We start from the raw sequence: 20,748 nt of genomic DNA, 5'->3' as shown, positions 1-20,748 counted from the left end.
GCATCGTTTGATTGCATGTTTATTAGTCATTTAGACCACATGATGGAAAAAGTTACTTCCTAATTATCACAGCGAGGGGATTGTACAAAAACTGATTATATATATATATATATATATTTTTTAACCTTCTCTTTCTCCAATTTTTCTCTGTTTTTCTCCCCGTCCCAATTTAGTCGTTGTGCCAATTCCCCCCCTCCCCTACCTGGCTGCTGTATGCATGTTCTCCTACGAGTCGGTACAAGGGCGTCCCGAAGCCGATCGCGCGCTTCCTCCGATACGTGCGGCGACTGCCAGTGACGTCTTTTCACTTGGCAGCATCTCCTGCGTTGGTGACGAGCGCAATCTCCGCTACGCCACCTGACCGCCCCTATATATATATATATTTTTACATTTACATTTAGCTGAGGCTTTTATCCAAAGCGACATACAGATTGTGAACAACAAGTCAGCAGGAGGGGTACCTCCTCTGGCAGCTAGGGGTCAGTGGTGTTTATTGTTCGTCAAATAGTAATGAGCTTCAGTGTGACGCACGACACCCACCGGGCGCAAGGAGTGAGGCGGGCGGGCGGGCGATCAGCGCTTCACTCTCGCTCCCATGGTAACACATTGACTGCCACGCTTCTATCCATCAATGTATGATCACTGCCACCAGTCTAAGCCTATGGAGATGTTCCCCTTCTTTGCAGGGCTATAACTTTTTAAATTGTATTGCTAAATTGACATTACTATGGCCCATTCAACATCAAGTATCTATCGTTCGGGATGTAGCAACGTTCTACTTTTTCATTCATAGATTCATACCTAAAATACCGTCTAGAATATAAGTATGTTTTTATCGTTTTCTGCAATAATTAATAGAACGTGAGTTATAGGCATAAACGCATATATAGATTATCAACTGCCGTTTGTTGCCGATACACGCTATATTAAAAATTTCAACTGTACATGATCCTAAACGTTATGACTCATCATGCGCGGATGAAGGGGGGGGGGGGGGGGGGCGTTTATAATTCCGTGATCGTTAGTAAATGCTTTATGTAGTATGGGTTGATTTATTGATCAGATGGTTTGTAAATAAAGAAATGTACAATCACCTTGAAAATAACGTTACTGTCCTCTTACCGTTCGCCGATGAGACTGGAGGAAAAAGATCCCACTTATTTGACGTCGATCGACTAGATCCATTTCCGGTTTGTATGGCGCAATAAATGCCCAAATCATATCGATTATTGAGTTATGGCAGCGATCCATATACACGGATGTGTGTCTAGAGTCCCGCAACAATATGTGACTGCCGGACAGATTTCCCAGATGCACCGAGATCACCAGATCCATTTCCGGTTGTAACTCGCCCGATCATCCACCAGGCGGCAGTATTGAAGCATTGCACTGTTGTGCAGAGTCCCACTGTCTCAGCCGAGGCTGGGTGGCGGAATTATGAATACCATGGCGGGAAAAAAATGAAATGTGATCTCAATAACGTCGTACGCCGTGGCTTGGCAGAATTGGCATGACCAGCAAACCCGTCGTACAACGTGATTGGCGGTCAATGTGTTAACAGGCGTCTCTCGGAGGTACTCACGCCACTTCTATCTTGCCGTCTGGCCTCTTGTTGGCTCCCATCACCTTGGTGCCCAGTTTGAACTTCAACCCCTGCTTCTGCAGGATGCGCTGGAAGCTCTTGGAGATCTCCATGTCGATGCCCAGGCCGCCCACATGGCCCAGGAACTCCACCGCCGTCACCTTGGAGCCCAGCCGCTGCCACACTGACCCCTGCAGGACGGGAGGGCAAAAAGGCGAAAAAAAAAAAAAAAAAAAAAAGATTGATCTAAAATGATATCGACATCCGATTGCCGTGATTCTATATTGTGAAACAGAAAACAGAATAATTACTGTGTTCAGTGCAAAATTGTGAAAACATACACTGAATGAATTTGCAATGGGAATTCCTTTTTAAATAAAAATTTGTCTTAATAATATGGCAATAAAAGAACATCAGACGAGACACTGACCAGCTCCACTCCGATGACGCCGGCTCCGATGACGATGAGTTCTTCTGGAACCTTCTTCAGGGACAGAGCTCCCGTGGACGACACCACCGAGACCTCGTCGATCTGGAACATTCAGGGGCCGTCTTAGCAGCTGAACCTTTTATTTATTTATTTATAAATCTGTATTGCATCTTCAACAGTCAAATGTGTGGCTTGAGACTTATGGTACAGCTGGAGAGGAGGAGGGGGGGGGGGGGTTGGATTAGTGAATAGTAGGACCAGAGAATTTCTTAAAAAAGAAAAAATGCATCGTTTGTTTATAGTTTTTTAGGGGGGGGGGTATGTGTATGTATTTTGTTTTGTTTGGATGTCTATTTTCTTGCTTGTAATGTTGTTTTATGGATGTATGTGTGTTTTGTTTATACGAATACAAAATATTTTAAAAACAAAAAAAACAATATGTGTCATGTTAAAATGACTATACCGGTCTAAATACGAGTTTTAGCCCATTTACTAATCATATTTTACACCACCCCTAAGCATTGCTTACTTTTTATATGTAAAAAAAACGATTTGCTTTGTTTGTGTTAAAGATTCTACAGCGAGCTCTGCCGGTCCGAGCCGGTGGGCGTGACCTCGGAGCCGGTGGGCGTGACCTCGGAGCCGGTGGGCGTGGCCTACCTCTATCCCGGGGAAGGGCGTGACCTCGGAGCCGGTGGGCGTGGCCTACCTCTATCCCGGGGAAGGGCGTGACCTCGGAGCCGGTGGGCGTGACCTACCTCTATCCCGGGGAAGGGCGTGACCTCGGAGCCGGTGGCGATGAGGATGTTCTTGGTGTTGATGACCTGCTCGGTGCCGTCTGCAGCTGTGGACGTCACCTGGTTCTTGCCCGTTATCCTGCCGTGGCCGCTGACGTGCGTCACCTGAGATTAAAGAGCATCAGTACTGGGATCAGAGGAGGGATGAACCGATCCGGCTCTTTCAATCCCGATACCGATACCTGGGCCGATATAAGTACCGATCCGATACCCATTGATCAATTAATAAACTGTATGCCTCACTGTCACTGTGTGGAAGGCATTCTGTCACATGACTGTCACTGTCATTCTTTTGTGCATGAAGGCAACATCAGGCTTGACTTAAAACATTACTTTCCTAACTTAGTGAAACAAAATGTAACAAATTAGCAGTACATTAATGTACTGAATTGTTATTCATTATTCAAAAAGAAAAGAAAAAAAGTTTCATTATTAAAATTGTCTCCGATACCCGATCTAGCTATTTTAGTCATATCTGGCCCTTGTTTGTCCGAGGGAAGCAACAATGGGAAGCAACAGATGCGATTGGAGGATCAGGAAAAGAGGGCGGGGTTTGAGATAGGTCACCTGGGATGAAGATCCAACTGCAGAACGAATCCACCAAAACAGACAGTTTGTGTTTCATGTAAAATCATTTCCGTCTAAAATACACAACACTTCATTCTGGAAAAACCCTTTACGACCAGAATGTATATGAGAATTGAATAATTAATTACATTATATAATTTAATTGCAATAAACCAAATCAAATGTATTTCTAGAGCCCGAGATCACGAGGCATGGCCCCCCCCCCCCATGGGCTGCACAGTCGGGAAGAAGCATCAACGGGCCGAGAACAAGAACCAAAACAAAACCACCATCAAATCCAGATATGCAACACTCCCAGACTTTGCCCAATGAAGATATGGAACGACTCACTAAAACCTAACATACATCTATATATCTATATATCTGCTATCTGCTCTCGGCTGCCCTTGGGGGGGGGGGGGGGGGGGGGGGGGGGGGGCGGGGGGAAGCGCAGAGATTCAATCTCATCTGCGACCCAAAAAAATTATTGCATGTGTGTGTTCCTGTGTGTGTGTGTCACACTGCATGACGAATAAAGACTTCTTCAAAGTCCAGTTATTACATACGTGAAATTAAACATATACTGTACATACATGGTAGCAAATAGTAACTACGGTACATAAGAACAGTTAAAACATTTGAATAAATAGAGCGAACAACAAAAAGCGTAGGAAACGAGCGCTGGTATGAAAATAAGATAAAGGCTAAAGGTCCAGAGCCACTGCGGCCTCCATGACGCCTACATGAGACACGTATGACCTACATGAGACACGTATGACCGATAGTACTCGTCGATCATCTTCTCAATGGGTGTGTTTCGATGCACATTAATATTATATTATTCAGGATACCCGTGTGTTACATCTATGAGTTAGCAGATTGAGAAGTTCTTATCTCTACTGCAATAGGGCTGTCGAGCGAACATTTTTATTCAATTCTCCACGAATGATTAAATCATTCAGTTATGGACCGTTATGTGGGACGACGAGCAGCCAGGCTTTCACCTCTTCATGGGACCACGTCCGTGGAACCAAGACCCACGTCTTCAGGAGGACCGGAGAGTTCTAGCAACGAGATTAAGACCTGAAGGAAGGGCCTCACCTTGTTCTGTTTGAATAGATGTGCGATGCCTCCCGTCAGCGCCTTGACGGCCCCCGTCTTCTGCCCCATCATCTTCTCCAGGTTCAGCGTGAGGCCTGTGACTGAGACACGGAGAGAGAGACGTTATGAAACTAAACTCCACTAGGCCAGCCTCTAAACTCCACTAGTCCAGCCTCTAAACCTCACTAGTCCAGCCTCTAAACTCCACTAGTCCAGCCTCTAAACTCCACTAGTCCAGCCTCTAAACCTCACTAGTCCAGCCTCTAAACCTCACTAGTCCAGCCTCTAAACTCCACTAGTCCAGCCTCTAAACTCCACTAGTCCAGCCTCTAAACCCCACTAGTCCAGCCTCTAAACCCCACTAGTCCAGCCTCTAAACCCCACTAGTCCAGTCTCTAAACCTCACTAGCCCAGCCTCTAAACTCCACTAGCCCAGCATCTAAACTCCACTAGTCCAGCCTCTAAACCCCACTAGTCCAGCCTCTAAACCCCACTAGTCCAGCCTCTAAACCTCACTAGTCCAGCCTCTAAACTCCACTAGTCCAGCCTCTAAACTCCACTAGTCCAGCCTCTAAACCTCACTAGTCCAGCCTCTAAACCCCACTAGTCCAGCCTCTAAACCTCACTAGTCCAGCCTCTAAACCTCACTAGTCCAGCCTCTAAACTCCACTAGTCCAGCCTCTAAACCCCACTAGTCCAGCCTCTAAACCTCACTAGTCCAGCCTCTAAACCTCACTAGTCCAGCCTCTAAACCTCACTAGTCCAGCCTCTAAACCTCACTAGTCCAGCCTCTAAACCTCACTAGTCCAGCCTCTAAACTCCACTAGTCCAGCCTCTAAACTCCACTAGTCCAGCCTCTAAACTCCACTAGTCCAGCCTCTAAACCTCACTAGTCCAGCCTCTAAACCTCACTAGTCCAGCCTCTAAACCTCACTAGTCCAGCCTCTAAACCCCACTAGTCCAGCCTCTAAACCTCACTAGTCCAGCCTCTAAACTCCACTAGTCCAGCCTCTAAACTCCACTAGTCCAGCCTCTAAACTCCACTAGTCCAGCCTCTAAACCTCACTAGTCCAGCCTCTAAACCCCACTAGTCCAGCCTCTAAACTCCACTAGTCCAGCCTCTAAACCTCACTAGTCCAGCCTCTAAACTCCACTAGTCCAGCCTCTAAACTCACTAGTCCAGCCTCTAAACCTCACTAGTCCAGCCTCTAAACTCCACTAGTCCAGCCTCTAAACCTCACTAGTCCAGCCTCTAAACTCCACTAGTCCAGCCTCTAAACCTCACTAGTCCAGCCTCTAAACCCCACTAGTCCAGCCTCTAAACCTCACTAGTCCAGCCTCTAAACCTCACTAGTCCAGCCTCTAAACTCCACTAGTCCAGCCTCTAAACTCACTAGTCCAGCCTCTAAACCTCACTAGTCCAGCCTCTAAACTCCACTAGTCCAGCCTCTAAACCTCACTAGTCCAGCCTCTAAACTCCACTAGTCCAGCCTCTAAACCTCACTAGTCCAGCCTCTAAACCCCACTAGTCCAGCCTCTAAACCTCACTAGTCCAGCCTCTAAACCTCACTAGTCCAGCCTCTAAACTCCTCTAAACCTCACTAGTCCAGCCTCTAAACTCCACTAGTCCAGCCTCTAAACCCCACTAGTCCAGCCTCTAAACCTCACTAGTCCAGCCTCTAAACCCCACTAGTCCAGCCTCTAAACCTCACTAGTCCAGCCTCTAAACCTCACTAGTCCAGCCTCTAAACTCCACTAGTCCAGCCTCTAAACCCCACTAGTCCAGCCTCTAAACCTCACTAGTCCAGCCTCTAAACTCCACTAGTCCAGCCTCTAAACTCCACTAATCCAGCCTCTAAACTCCACTAGTCCAGCCTCTAAACCTCACTAGTCCAGCCTCTAAACCTCACTAGTCCAGCCTCTAAACCTCACTAGTCCAGCCTCTAAACCTCACTAGTCCAGCCTCTAAACCTCACTAGTCCAGCCTCTAAACCCCACTAGTCCAGCCTCTAAACCTCACTAGTCCAGCCTCTAAACCCCACTAGTCCAGCCTCTAAACTCCACTAGTCCAGCCTCTAAACTCCACTAGTCCAGCCTCTAAACCCCACTAGTCCAGCCTCTAAACTCCACTAGTCCAGCCTCTAAACCTCACTAGTCCAGCCTCTAAACCTCACTAGTCCAGCCTCTAAACCCCACTAGTCCAGCCTCTAAACCCCACTAGTCCAGCCTCTAAACCTCACTAGTCCAGCCTCTAAACTCCACTAGTCCAGCCTCTAAACCTCACTAGTCCAGCCTCTAAACTCCACTAGTCCAGCCTCTAAACCCCACTAGTCCAGCCTCTAAACCTCACTAGTCCAGCCTCTAAACTCCACTAGTCCAGCCTCTAAACTCCACTAGTCCAGCCTCTAAACTCCACTAGTCCAGCCTCTAAACCTCACTAGTCCAGCCTCTAAACTCCACTAGTCCAGCCTCTAAACCTCACTAGTCCAGCCTCTAAACTCCACTAGTCCAGCCTCTAAACCCCACTAGTCCAGCCTCTAAACTCCACTAGTCCAGCCTCTAAACCTCACTAGTCCAGCCTCTAAACTCCACTAGTCCAGCCTCTAAACCCCACTAGTCCAGCCTCTAAACCTCACTAGTCCAGCCTCTAAACCTCACTAGTCCAGCTCATGTGAATTCTTACTTTCGATGCCCCTGCTCTCCAGGTCCTTGCCGTGGGCCAGGTGGTACAGGTAGGAGTTGTTCAGCAAGGCCTACGGGATGAAAGTGGGAGAAAAAGGCATTATTTCCCTGATAGATTAGACATACAAGCCTATGTTGAATGCATCATCTAAAATAAAGACGTTCCAATGAAAACACACCTATATGCAAAACATATACATACAGTGTGCTCCAAAAGTATTTGTACAATGACATTTTATTATTGTTGTTTTTTTGCCATATAATTCCCCACAAGAGCTCAAAGGGAAATACTAATGACAGAAGTAGAGGAACTAAACGGTCCGTCTGGAAGCTTGTTGGCAGGAACGTGAGGATTCGAGGCCGATCTGATAACTCTGGCCTTTGTTTGCTTGTAGCCGTTTAACCAACCGAGCACTTTGTGTTCCAGCACCAGTTAAAGCATTGTGTCGTAAACAGACCTCTTCTCATGGGGGATATAGTGGAACGCAAAGACGCTGGGACGAATAATGTGGTGATAATTGTGGCTGAATCGTCTGCTCCTTGACCCCCAGTCATCAGCTCACACCGAGGGTCAGAGAGGAACACCGGGTCACTGTCCCGCAAACTTTGGAGCTCAGCTTGCTGCTTTTAGAGCCGTTTCCCCGAAGCCTGTTATTGGGCTTCAAACTTCGTCAGGGTTTTTCGAACGGACGGTTGAACCTTCGTTTTTAATTAAAAAAAACAAAGCAAAACAAAAAGATTATCTAAAAAGAAAATCAATTTTTTGTATTATTCTTTTTATATAAAATATCCTCAAACTAAATCCTCAATTTGAATAAAGTGATTAATCTGATTAAATTCGTTTTTTTTTTTATTAAATCAACTTTCTTTAATGAATATAACTCATCAGTTTCGTCAACATAAATAATCCAATAAGGGCACGGTTGGTACGAAAGTGATGGTGACGTCTTGATGGAGCGCCGAGCGCCAAGCGGATGCAGACGGGCTACATAATTTATGATAAATGTACTTCCCCGCTGTGCAGGCGCCCTGACCGACCTGTAGGAGTCGCTGTTTACAACGACCAGGACACCACCCCACCGGCTTCCCTCCCGCTGACTCTGCCAATGGACCTATCTCAAACCCTGCCTCTTTTCTTGATCCTCCAATCACAGCTGTCGCTTACCTCGGACTTCCTCGTACGAGGTAAGCGACAGCTGTGATTGGAGGATCAAGAAAAAAGGCAGGGTTTGAGATAGGTCTACAGAGTCAGTATGACGGCCGGCCAAACCGGAGGCAACGCCGACAGCCGGATTCAATACCAGTGTCTCTCGCGTTGGTGACGAGTGCCTAGTCCGCTGCGCCACCCAGCCGCCTGATAAATGTTTTATTTAAATTTTTATGACGAGTCATATACTATAATACTATAATATTAGTGTAGCCTAATGTAATCTTTATCTGCAACTGTGAAGAAAAACCCCATTGGTTTAAACAGAATTAATACACGTAAAAAAATATATATATATATAAAATAATAATAATAAAAAGAAAATGTATTAAAAATTGGAATGTTGATTTAGAATTCGAACGCCAACGTAACGAATGAACGTTTGGGCTCAGCCCTAGCTGCTTTTACACCCATGACTAGTATGAGAACGAACATTTTCCTAAACATTTGGGGAAAGTGAGACGGGTTACCTTTGAAGGGATACAGCCCACATTCAAGCAGGTTCCACCGAGCGTAGCGTTCTTCTCGACACAGACGACCTGAGGGGAGAGGAAACGGACGGACATCAGTGCATTCCACACTGTTCTCACTGTGTACCAAACCTGAAGTCAATCTACATTCAGCGGTTCTCAAACTACAGGTCAGTAGGTCGGTTTGGCAAGTAAACATTTTTTTTTTATCATTTTCTTTACTTTTTTCAAAAAAAATCTGGCAACATATTTTGGCTAAATATGCCTTGTTTTATAAATGTGTATTGATATAGTGCTGTAATTAAATGTTCTAATAAATATGCATGATCAAGTTCAACAACGTGTGCTTTTATTTTGATATTCCTTAATTCCACGTTGAAATTAAGCGATACGTAACATTAAGTGTGGGGTCGCCAAAAGAAATCCTAAATAAAATGGGGTCGTGGTATAAAAAAGTTTGAGAACCGCTGATCTTCTACATGATGCATTTGGAACACTTAACCCTTTCACTACCACACTACAGAAGGTTAACCCTTTACTATCACACTACAGACGGTTAACCGTCGTGCGGCAGTGAAAGGGTTAACCTTCTGTATTGTCGCAGTGAAAGGGTTAACCGTTTGGTAGTGAGGCAGTGAAAGGGTTAATGGGATCCTAAGATAGCCAGCTTATGTACCTGTAGCACTTAAATATCGTACTGTGATGTATAGCATTCGCCTGCAAGTATCCTACATAATCTGTTCATAGACCGTAGAGACCCAAGATTACATGACATCAGTTACACCGGTATGGAGAGTAAACAAGAGGCCTTTAGTGAAGTACTCTGCTCAAATATTTAGTTTCCCCTTGGGATCACTTGGCTGCACAAAACATGAAACGACACATTGATCGTGTGTCAATCACCACTCACAGACAATCAATATGCTATTGGGATCCAGTGGGCAGATACAATGAATAAGAGGGGGGAAATGACCACACCGCAAATCAGTCTCAGGTTTGGGGCTACTGTACCTTTAAGAGACTAGCTTATGCACCGGGGAACCAACCATCGAATGAATTAATGAGTTTATTTCTAACATAAATTAAAATCAAATACTTTTTTTTAAACAATCAAATAATAAACACATTAAAAAACAAACAAACAAAACAGTGATGTTGGAAAAGGAGTAGGATTAAGTGTAAACATATGTATTCATAGTCCTACCCCCTTCACACTCTATTATCTTATGCAACTCATATTAGCTCATTTTCATACAACCCAAATTTCCACACTATGAAAAGAAAATATTATGAAAAGTAAATATCAGTAATAAATAATACTAATGGTCATCCCGCCGAGCACTAGCCCTCGGACAGGGACGCCCGGGCTCAAGCGGTCAACACAACACCTCCTCATCCATATACCTCGGAGATTATATTTTTTTAAGTAATTTCTATTTGTGCTTTGTTTTAAATCCACACTCAAACCATTCCACAGATTCACTCAACAAACTGAAATGCACATACTCTTCATTGTTGAATGAACAGCCCGTTTCTTTTTTTTTAATCCACTTTTTCTTCTTATTTTTTCAATTTTTTTCTCCCATCCCAATTTCACCTCGCCAATTCTCCCTTCAATTCTTCCCTCCCCTGTCTCGAACGTTGCTAGACTATACCTCCCACTGGGCGGCTGCAGTGAGGATAGAAGCCTTGCATCACGTGTCCCCTCCGGTACACGAGGAGGCAGCCGTCGCATCTTTTCACCTGTACAGCGCGATCTCTCAGTGGCGAGGAGTAACGCGTGGGAGGCTCATGCTGCCCCCGTTACTTCCTGATTCTGCTGTACAGGCGCACCAACCGACCTGTAGGAGTCGCTGTCCTCAACGTCCGATCCCCACCCACCAGCTTTCCCACCCCTAACACTGCCAATTGTGTTAGTATGAACGACCAGCCAAGCTGGTAGCAACGCCGAGAGATGGGCTCGAACCCAGCATCTCCTGCGTTAGTGGCGAGCGCCTTGCCCACTGCGCCACTTAGCCACCATGAACAGCCCGTTTCTTGAAATTAGACTCTACTCTTAAATTGTAACCCCCCTCTCCATCACAGACGTTTTTTAGGATGTTACCTTAAAACCAAGCTGGGAAGCTTTGATGGCGGCAACATATCCACCCGGGCCAGATCCCACCACCGTGACGTCAGCATCAACTATGGAGAGGCAACGTACATTAGATCACATTAAAATGTGTTGTCATCATGCAGCACAAGTACAGTATAACAAAAAGAGGTTTGTCATCCAACCAGAGTGCAAATGTAACAGTAAAGTGGAATAGTAATATACAATGTACAGGTGATTAAACTGGGTATAAATTAAAATATATAAATTAGTACTAGTCTGGGTGTAGTGCTAATCAGATGTATGTACAGAGTTGTAGTATTAATATGTACAGGTATGTACAAGAAGACAGTATGGCAGTAGTCATACTGGCCAACATAGTAACTAGTTAGAATATGTAAGGGATATGTATGTATGTATCTACAGATATGTAAAAGGATTATGTGCAGATATGTACAGACAGATGTGGATAGATATATAAACGATAAGAATATATATACAGTATATATATATATATACACACTAGGCTTGGGCGGTATGACGGTATTAAGGTATACCAGGGTATTTAGAAATACCTACGGTATTGATTTTCAATACCGTCCGTCACCGTCAAAATCACAGATGCGCTTCAGTTTCTATAACAGTGAAACGGAGTTTTGAGTGTAGTGCACACACTGAGTGTAGTGCACACACGCGCCAGCAGAGGGCGAGACCGCTCTAGTGGAGCGAGTGGGTCACAACGGTGTTCACGTTTTACGGTAATGTTGCGACAGTGCTGTGAAAATACCGTAAAGCGTTGTGACGAGAGCAGTGTTGTTGTGGCGCAATCCGTCTCTTATTATATGTGAACTAAATTATTATATGTGAACTAAAGAGTACAAGGTTTACACAACAGCCCCCACCCGCCTTTTTATTGTATTTGTACCGTCCTGTACTATCCGCTGTCAGCTGTTTATCTCTCTCTGTGAGCTACTGAGCTTGAATAACTAGCGTTAGCTCACGTTAAGTAGCGTTAGCTCTGCGGCTAATCTTAGATTACCCTGAACTAAATCAATGACTAGGTTATAAAGCATTCGAGTAGTTTTCACTGCACATAGAAGTAGCCAAACAACGGGAGCATTTCGGGAGCATATGACCAAAACCCAGGCAATTTCTAGCCCTTAAGGAATCAAATAGTCTGCCATGGCTATAGGCTAGATGCTAACGCTAAAACGGTGCAGGCTTCTACCGGTGCGGGACTACCGTTCTGAGAGCTGACGATGATTTGTTTACTTGGTAACACGTAACCCCCCCCCCCCCCCCCCCCCCCCCCCCCCCCCCCCCCCCCGCTGATGAAAATGAAAGTCATACCGTCAAATACCGTGCACCGGGGTATTATAACATAAAGGTTTGCCGGTTTGAAAATAAGGATACCGCCCAAGCCTAATACACACACGCACGTACATGACAACTTAAACACGAGTTTATTGCATTTATCACACTCAATGCAGTAACAAACTATGCTTTCAGCATGTTGTAACACAACATAAATGACTTAATGTGGAAAGACTGGGGATGAGGTTGAGGGTAGTTAGTTATAGAAAGAGGGACAAAGATATATACATCAAACTGAGGTGAACATGTGGCACAATTTAAAAAGCAGCTAAAAAAAACACACATTAGAGAAATACAGAAATGAGTAACGAGGATAAACAAGTTATGTTATATTGTGTTATGTAGTGCTGTACTATATTCACTGCTGTCAAGTGAATCAAGTTATTTTTTTTATTTTTTAATATAAGTAAAAGTATATTCTATAGTGCAATATACTAAATTATGTTATATCTAGTAAAATTAATCGAAGAACAAATATAAATGTTAAGGGGGTAGGGATCAATAAGCTTAGCTTCCCTCTACTCCTTTTTTGGACATGTCTAACCAAACACATTTCTCTTGACCTTTTGTTTATAATTCCTTTTTATTTTTTTTAATGTTTTTTTTAATGTTTTTAAATTTTTTGTTACAATTGTTTGGTTTGACGGAACAAGATACCGTGATTTGTTTGGAGAAATACATGTTCAAAAATAACTATTCATTCATATCTACACCCTGTTATCTGCACTGCACACTTTTTTAGAACTGTATAGTCATATTTTATCCTATTTTATTTTTTATTCTATGCTAATTTAATTGTATTATATTAATGGATGCTGCTATGGTCGAGGAACCACAACAAAGTGAATTGCACTCTTTTTGCTGTAAGGAACTGAATGACGTGACAATGAAGGAATCTGAAACTCCATAGCCATTAACTAACTAACTAACTAACGCATCACATGCCAGCCAAGAGTACACCAGAGAGCATGACATCACAGGCCAGCCAAGAGTACACCAGAGAGCATGACATCACAGGCCAGCCAAGAGTACACCAGAGAGCATGACATCACAGGCCAAGAGTACAGCAGAGCATGACATCACAGGCCAGCCAAGAGTACAGCAGAGCATGACATCACAGGCCAGCCAAGAGTACACCAGAGAGCATGACATCACAGGCCAAGAGTACAGCAGAGCATGACATCACAGGCCAGCCAATAGTACACCAGAGAGCATGACATCACAGGCCAAGAGTACAGCAGAGCATGACATCACAGGCCAGCCAAGAGTACACCAGAGCATGACATCACAGGCCAGCCAAGAGTACACCAGAGCATGACATCACAGGCCAAGAGTACAGCAGAGCATGACATCACATGACAGCCAAGAGTACAGCAGAGCATGACATCACATCACAGGCCAAGAGTACACCAGAGCATGACATCACATGACAGCCAAGAGTACACCAGAGCATGACATCACAGGCCAAGAGTACAGCAGAGCATGACATCACATCACAGCCAAGAGTACAGCAGAGCATGACATCACATGACAGCCAAGAGTACACCAGAGCATGACATCACAGGCCAGCCAAGAGTACACCAGAGCATGACATCACATCACAGCCAAGAGTACACCAGAGCATGACATCACATCACAGCCAAGAGTACACCAGAGCATGACATCACAGGCCAAGAGTACACCAGAGCATGACATCACATGACAGCCAAGAGTACACCAGAGCATGACATCACATGACAGCCAAGAGTACACCAGAGCATGACATCACATCACAGGCCAAGAGTACACCAGAGCATGACATCACATCACAGGCCAAGAGTACAGCAGAGCATGACATCACATGACAGCCAAGAGTACACCAGAGCATGACATCACAGGCCAAGAGTACACCAGAGCATGACATCACATGACAGCCAAGAGTACACCAGAGCATGACATCACATGACAGCCAAGAGTACACCAGAGCATGACATCACAGCAGCGTTTCCGTTAGCCGGTAATTACCGGTATTTGACCGGCAAAATCTGTTGAAGTCCGACATATTTAATCTCTCCGGTCATAATGTCCGGTGAAAATAATTCCCTCTAAACACAATTAGATTATTTGAATTGTATTAAAATAGGCTAAAATTAAATAGCCTATGCGATTAACGAAACAATCATTACATTTGTCGTTGCTTCACCAAGCAGCCGGTCTAATAATGACACCGCTGTGTCAGCGCGAGCTGGCTGCTGATATATTTGCGAGAAGCATGGCTTGGCAGGGTGCAGTACTCCAATTCAGCCATTGGCAATTCAGCTGTTGGGTGGGGGCGCTGCTGACACCGCTGCTCTGCTCTGCCTGCTCCATGCTTCACGTAAATATATCAGCAGCCAGCTCGCGCTGACAACATGATGTCATTATTAGACCGGCTGCTTGGTGAAGCAACGACAAATGTAATGATTGTTTCGTTCATCGCATAGGCTATTTAATTGTAGCCTATTTTAATACAATTCAAATAATAAAATTGTGCTTAGAGGGAATTATTTTCACCGGACATTATGAGCAGCACCAAGTCGTTGGGAGGTGGAGATATACATCACGGCGCAAACCCACGATAATGTTGCCGTCTCTCTGCCAAATTTCTCAGTTCTTCGCTTGATATAATTAATACAAATGTCCAATATAACGGAATTCGTTAGCTCATAAAAATGTGATTATAACAGACTGCTGTTTATTAAGGTCGGGCAGACTGCCCACCGACACCTCAAGTCGGCAGCAGCACGAAGTCTCGAGGGACTTATTTTATTTGGAATATATTAATGACTGTATATACGCAAAAGTAGCCTAGTTTTAAGTTAAAATATTATAAATGCCTTGATGATGTCATTCTTTATATAGGCCTATCAATTGTTTTTAAGCTCAATAAACTCTGACCGGAATTTATCCCATTTGTCCGGTAGATTGAAATCACTCAGACCTGCAAAAAAAAATTCTAACGGAAACCCTGCATCACAGGCCAGCCAAGAGTACACCAGAGCATGACATCACAGGCCAGCCAGGAGTACACCAGAGCATGACATCACAGGCCAGCCAAGAGTACACCAGAGCATGACATCACAGGCCAGCCAAGAGTACACCAGAGCATGACATCACAGGCCAAGAGTACACCAGAGCATGACATCACAGGCCAGCCAAGAGTACACCAGAGCATGACATCACAGGCCAGCCAAGAGTACACCAGAGCATGACATCACAGGCCAGCCAAGAGTACACCAGAGCATGACATCACAGGCCAGCCAAGAGTACACCAGAGCATGACATCACAGGCCAGCCAGGAGTACACCAGAGCATGACATCACAGGCCAGCCAAGAGTACACCAGAGCATGACATCACAGGCCAGCCAGGAGTACACCAGAGCATGACATCACAGGCCAGCCAAGAGTACACCAGAGCATGACATCACAGGCCAGCCAAGAGTACACCAGAGCATGACATCACAGGCCAAGAGTACACCAGAGCATGACATCACAGGCCAGCCAAGAGTACACCAGAGCATGACATCACAGGCCAAGAGTACACCAGAGCATGACATCACAGGCCAGCCAAGAGTACACCAGAGCATGACATCACAGGCCAGCCAGGAGTACACCAGAGCATGACATCACAGGCCAGCCAAGAGTACACCAGAGCATGACATCACAGGCCAGCCAAGAGTACACCAGAGCATGACATCACAGGCCAGCCAAGAGTACACCAGAGCATGACATCACAGGCCAGCCAAGAGTACACCAGAGCATGACATCACAGGCCAAGAGTACACCAGAGCATGACATCACAGGCCAGCCAAGAGTACACCAGAGCATGACATCACAGCCAAGAGTACACCAGAGCATGACATCACAGGCCAGCCAAGAGTACACCAGAGCATGACATCACAGGCCAGCCAGGAGTACACCAGAGCATGACATCACAGGCCAGCCAAGAGTACAGTACACCAGAGCATGACATCACAGGCCAGCCAAGAGTACAGTACACCAGAGCATGACATCACAGGCCAGCCAAGAGTACAGTACACCAGAGCATGACATCACAGGCCAGCCAAGAGTACAGCTTCCTTGTATAAATAGACCGTGCCTATGAATATAAAAAAAAAAACGTAAATGTATCATTTTAATCCAATTGGTATTTAGCTTATTTGCCTTTTTTCAGGCACAGTTTAACCACATTAGCATCTGCAAATAGCAAGATCCCAATTTTGGAGCGACTCTTTAACTCATCTAAACCAAGTCAATAAACCAAAGTCAATTAAATCAATCTATTAACCCACGCTTGCCTGCTTGCGGAGGCTCTAGTCGGTGGGCGGCTGTGATCTAGCTGTGTGCTGCTGCTAAAGTGATGGAAAGGTGACAAAATGAGAGAACGGCAAATTCCTGAATAAAGGATAATTGATGACAAAGAATTTTTTTCTGGGAAGATGAAAGCTTGAGTGGTGCATTTTTTATTATATAGGAGCTTTTATCCAAAGCACTTTACAATTTGTTCCTCACATTTGACCCACTCACTCTCACATTCACACACCGACGGCGGAGGCGACCACGCGAGGTGCCAACCTGCTCATCGGGAGCAGTTAGGGGTTAAGTGTCTTGCTCAAGGACACTTCCAACACGCTGCCCGGGAGGAGCGGGAATTGAACCGGGAACCTCCGGATTACCAGACGACTGCTCTACCTCCTGAGCCACTGTCACCCCTGGCGCCCCAAGGCTTGGGTGTAACATGATGCCTTTAGGATACAATTGGCACCAGGCATACCTCAAAATCACCATGGTGACGTAGAAACAACCATGTTGATAATAATAGCCGCAACACAGTCGGTAATACGGTGTCACACGGTGATACAGTCGGGAACCGGTTCTCTTAGAAAGCAGTAACAACCGGCCTGGAGGTAGTTCATCTTTCCCAATCTTCCCAGAAACTCACCACGGACAGTCCAGACTCCAGAGCCTCCTCTTCCCACAACTAGTTGCGTTTTTAGTCGGTAATGAAGTGTTTGTTCGTCACCGGCTCTGTGTTTTCATGATAACAAGCTTCTGATCAACTGGGCACACACATGCACTGTGACACAAAACAATGCCCGGCTACAACACACCTGGAAAAGTCCGCTAAATCAGGTTTTGGTCATTGTTTTGTCGCAGTGGACATGATGCGCCGCCAAGTTGAGTCATTAGAAGATTAGAAGCATGTGGTCAGGAAAACGCAGAGCTGGTGAACAAACAATTCATTATGGACTAAAAACGTTACTATTTTTTGTTGATGAGTGAAGCATAACAATGACCCATATCAAGGCTACATGGATAACAATTTCTACCAACTAAAGCGATGATGATGATGATGATGATGATAGCAGAGTTGCTAATATTGAGGCAACTTCTCAATTTGCCAAGGCGTGGACAGAAGACAGAAGAAGAATGGTTTTGAATTTGATTAGAACATGAATGAATGAATGAAAACTTTATTTAACAGATTGCAGAATGGGTACAATACAGTACGGCTCAATACACACAATTGTTAAGGGGATGCAGACCAGAGAAAGACTTTGTCTTGTTTACATCAGGGTCCCCCATTTTCAATTCATAGTGACATTTATGACATACACAACATACATGACATTTATGGCATAGGGACATACATGACATACAGTACCGTTACATTTGTGACATATACGATATGCAAATATACAGTACTGTTACCCATAGATCCTAACAGAGAATATATACATATGATGGGGAGGAGAGTCGGAGACTGTACATTAGATGTGACTTACTTTGTGCTTTATCAGCATATGTTCTGACGCACAACACTGATGCACCCTGTATCTTACAGGGGAGCTGGTGGCCACGCTGGAGGGGGACACACAGAGGAAGAGATGAGACCATGAACAGTGTGTGAATGATTTAAGATCGACGCTGCAGTATTGATGACAGCACTGGTCCATAACACTTGGACAAGTGTGCAGCATCACAAGTCATTAGCCGGGTTAGCATAAACAGTGGAAATAACATTGATTGATTGAACATGTTATTAACACTTTCAGTGCCACGGACGACATATCTCGCTTTATTAGGCCCCCCTCTGAGTGCCCACGACGACAAATATAGTTTTATTTGTTTATTAGCGATCTGATTTCATATTTCATCAACCGAGTCTCCCGTTGGTACAGCAGCTCCTCCAGGAGCTCAGAATGGAAAAAAGCGCCCCCTATCGTCTATCCCTGTGTAACTGCAGGTCAGTCGCTTAGATCAGTCGATATGTAGAGGCGGAGCCAGCTGGCTCCTTGTGCTGGCAAACTGTCTGCTCAAGAGGGATCTGCTCGCGGGACGGGAATCAGCCTGGAATATATATTCACAGTAGCCAATACTCAATCAATAAGCGTGATCGATATTTGGAATGGCGATCAGGAATTGGAATGATCTTTTTGGAGAACATCTGATCTGAGGTAAGGAATCTATTGTACCAGTCTTGGGATAATCAGAGTTGTATTCGCTGAGATCTGAGTGTTTGCCCTATGTGTGTGTGTGTGTGCGATCGCTGATGAGGAAATAAGAATAGATTTTTCAGCTTGCGTCTCTAGCGTGCATACGTACACATATACTATCGATAATCTAGCGTTTATTTGAAAACGATTCATAAATAGGCCGAAAAATTACAACGTTTGTGTATTCTAGAATATTCCAGTAAACGTCTTTTATCGTGGAATCTTTATATTTCCCTTGAAAACGAGGGCTTTTCAAAATGCTATAAAACGAAAATGAACTGATAAAAAAACAATCCGCTTCGACAATGTTGACTGGAAAACGAGTCATTGATAAGCGACGGGCAGATTAGACACATAGCCATCATTTAAAACATAGATTAGGCGTTTTTTAACGCTAACATTGAAGTGGATGGTGGGGATTGCTAAGGGGATGCAGACAAGAGAAAGACTTTCGTCTTGTTTACATCACCCATTTTCAATTCATCATAACATATATGACATACAGATACAGTACTGCTACATCTATGACATACCAGATCTACAAATACAGTACTGTTTGTGATACAAGAAGTCTAAAAAAGAAAAGAGTATATACATTTGATGTAGAAACTGTACATTGGAGGAGGTTGGTAGGTAGTTACACATCTGACTAGCTAGATTACAAAACAATTCTCCAGGGAGAACAGATTTGAAGTAGCTAGCTAAAACAACTTTAATAATAATAACATAGATGTTGTACGAATAGGCAACAACAACAACAGTAGCCCAGCTTGTTGTGGCAGAGATGACAGCTAGCTAACAACACGGCTAACCAACTTCATCACAAGGTAACGTTAGCTCACAGGCTAGCCAGCTCAGCTAGCACGGGCCGGGCAGGAACAGGAGACACAGAAACACAGAAAAGATCGCCAAAGACAGGGCTAACAACTATCGACACCTGTTTATGTCCATTCTAGACCACATATATATACATAATACATCCACACGACGTGCCCTTACCGTGGCCAGGGCGCGGTAGACGTGGTTCCAGCTCTGCATGTTGACCTGCTTCAGCTTCACACTGTAACCTACAGCACCGCGTCATCCAAGGACTCCTCACAACGCGCCTGCGCAGTGTCCGCCCAGGAAAGTCTGGCGCCTTCATATGACGTGAGCAAATAGTTATTATCCAACAGATTGATTGATTGATTGAAAAGTTTATTAACAGATTGCAGAATGGGTACAATACAGTACGGCTCAATACATACAATTGTTAAGGGGATGCAGACCAGAGAAAGACTTTCATCTTGTTTACATCAGGGTCCCCCATTTTCAATTCATCATGCTGTCAGGATACTACTATGATTGACAGCTGATATTGATTCTTGAAATATTGAAACATTTGAGACATAAACGTATTATCATAATAGTCATTATAATATTGTTGTACTTATGGTAGTATAGCCAAATACTCTCTCATATTGGCTATAGCTTCTAGTGAATAAAAACAATAGTGAATTTAAGCTATTCTTCATTTGATTGATTGATTGATTGATCGATTGATTGATTGATTGATTGATTGATTGATTGATTGATTGATTGATTGATTGATTGATTGATTGATTGATTGATTGATTGAAAATTGTATTAACAGATTGCAGAATGGGTACAGTACAGTACGGCTCAATAAACACAATTGTTAAGGGGATGCAGACCAGAGAAAGACTTTCGTCTTGTTTACATCAGGGTCCCCCATTTTCAACATGACATACAAGTAGACAGTACTGTTACATCTAGACAGTTATGACATACCAGATCTACAAATATACAGTAGCCTACAGTTTGAGTACAAAAATAGTCTAAAAAGAGAGTATATACATTTGAGGGGGAAGAAACTGTACATTGGAGGAGGTGGGTTGGGGGGGGGGGGGGGGGCTACTATGACAGCTATT

At 44.4% G+C, this 20,748-nt stretch overlaps 1 protein-coding gene across 1 annotated transcript in view; it reads right to left on the bottom strand.

Annotated features, from left to right (window-relative positions):
• LOC311245535 (dihydrolipoyl dehydrogenase, mitochondrial-like) overlaps positions 1 to 19,914 on the bottom strand; it is a 31,600-nt gene extending 11,686 nt beyond the window's left edge. Inside the window, exons 1-9 of the mRNA XM_084335407.1 lie at positions 19,817 to 19,914; positions 18,107 to 18,182; positions 10,941 to 11,020; positions 8,837 to 8,905; positions 7,161 to 7,230; positions 4,478 to 4,578; positions 2,771 to 2,914; positions 2,013 to 2,114; positions 1,583 to 1,773 (exon numbers count right to left, since the gene is read on the bottom strand). Coding sequence (XP_084191533.1) covers positions 1,583 to 1,773; positions 2,013 to 2,114; positions 2,771 to 2,914; positions 4,478 to 4,578; positions 7,161 to 7,230; positions 8,837 to 8,905; positions 10,941 to 11,020; positions 18,107 to 18,182; positions 19,817 to 19,855 — 872 coding nt within the window. The 5' untranslated portion in view covers positions 19,856 to 19,914. The remainder of the gene's footprint in view (positions 1 to 1,582; positions 1,774 to 2,012; positions 2,115 to 2,770; positions 2,915 to 4,477; positions 4,579 to 7,160; positions 7,231 to 8,836; positions 8,906 to 10,940; positions 11,021 to 18,106; positions 18,183 to 19,816) is intronic.
• Positions 19,915 to 20,748: the final 834 nt, after the last annotated feature.

The sequence above is a fragment of the Notolepis coatsorum genome (genome assembly GCF_963971535.1).
Source record: "Notolepis coatsorum genome assembly, chromosome: 18".
In the NCBI taxonomy this organism is placed as follows: Eukaryota; Metazoa; Chordata; class Actinopteri; order Aulopiformes; family Paralepididae; genus Notolepis; species Notolepis coatsorum.
The sequence above is the reverse complement of the archived record's forward strand: the minus strand, read 5'-3'. Positions and strand labels throughout refer to the sequence as shown.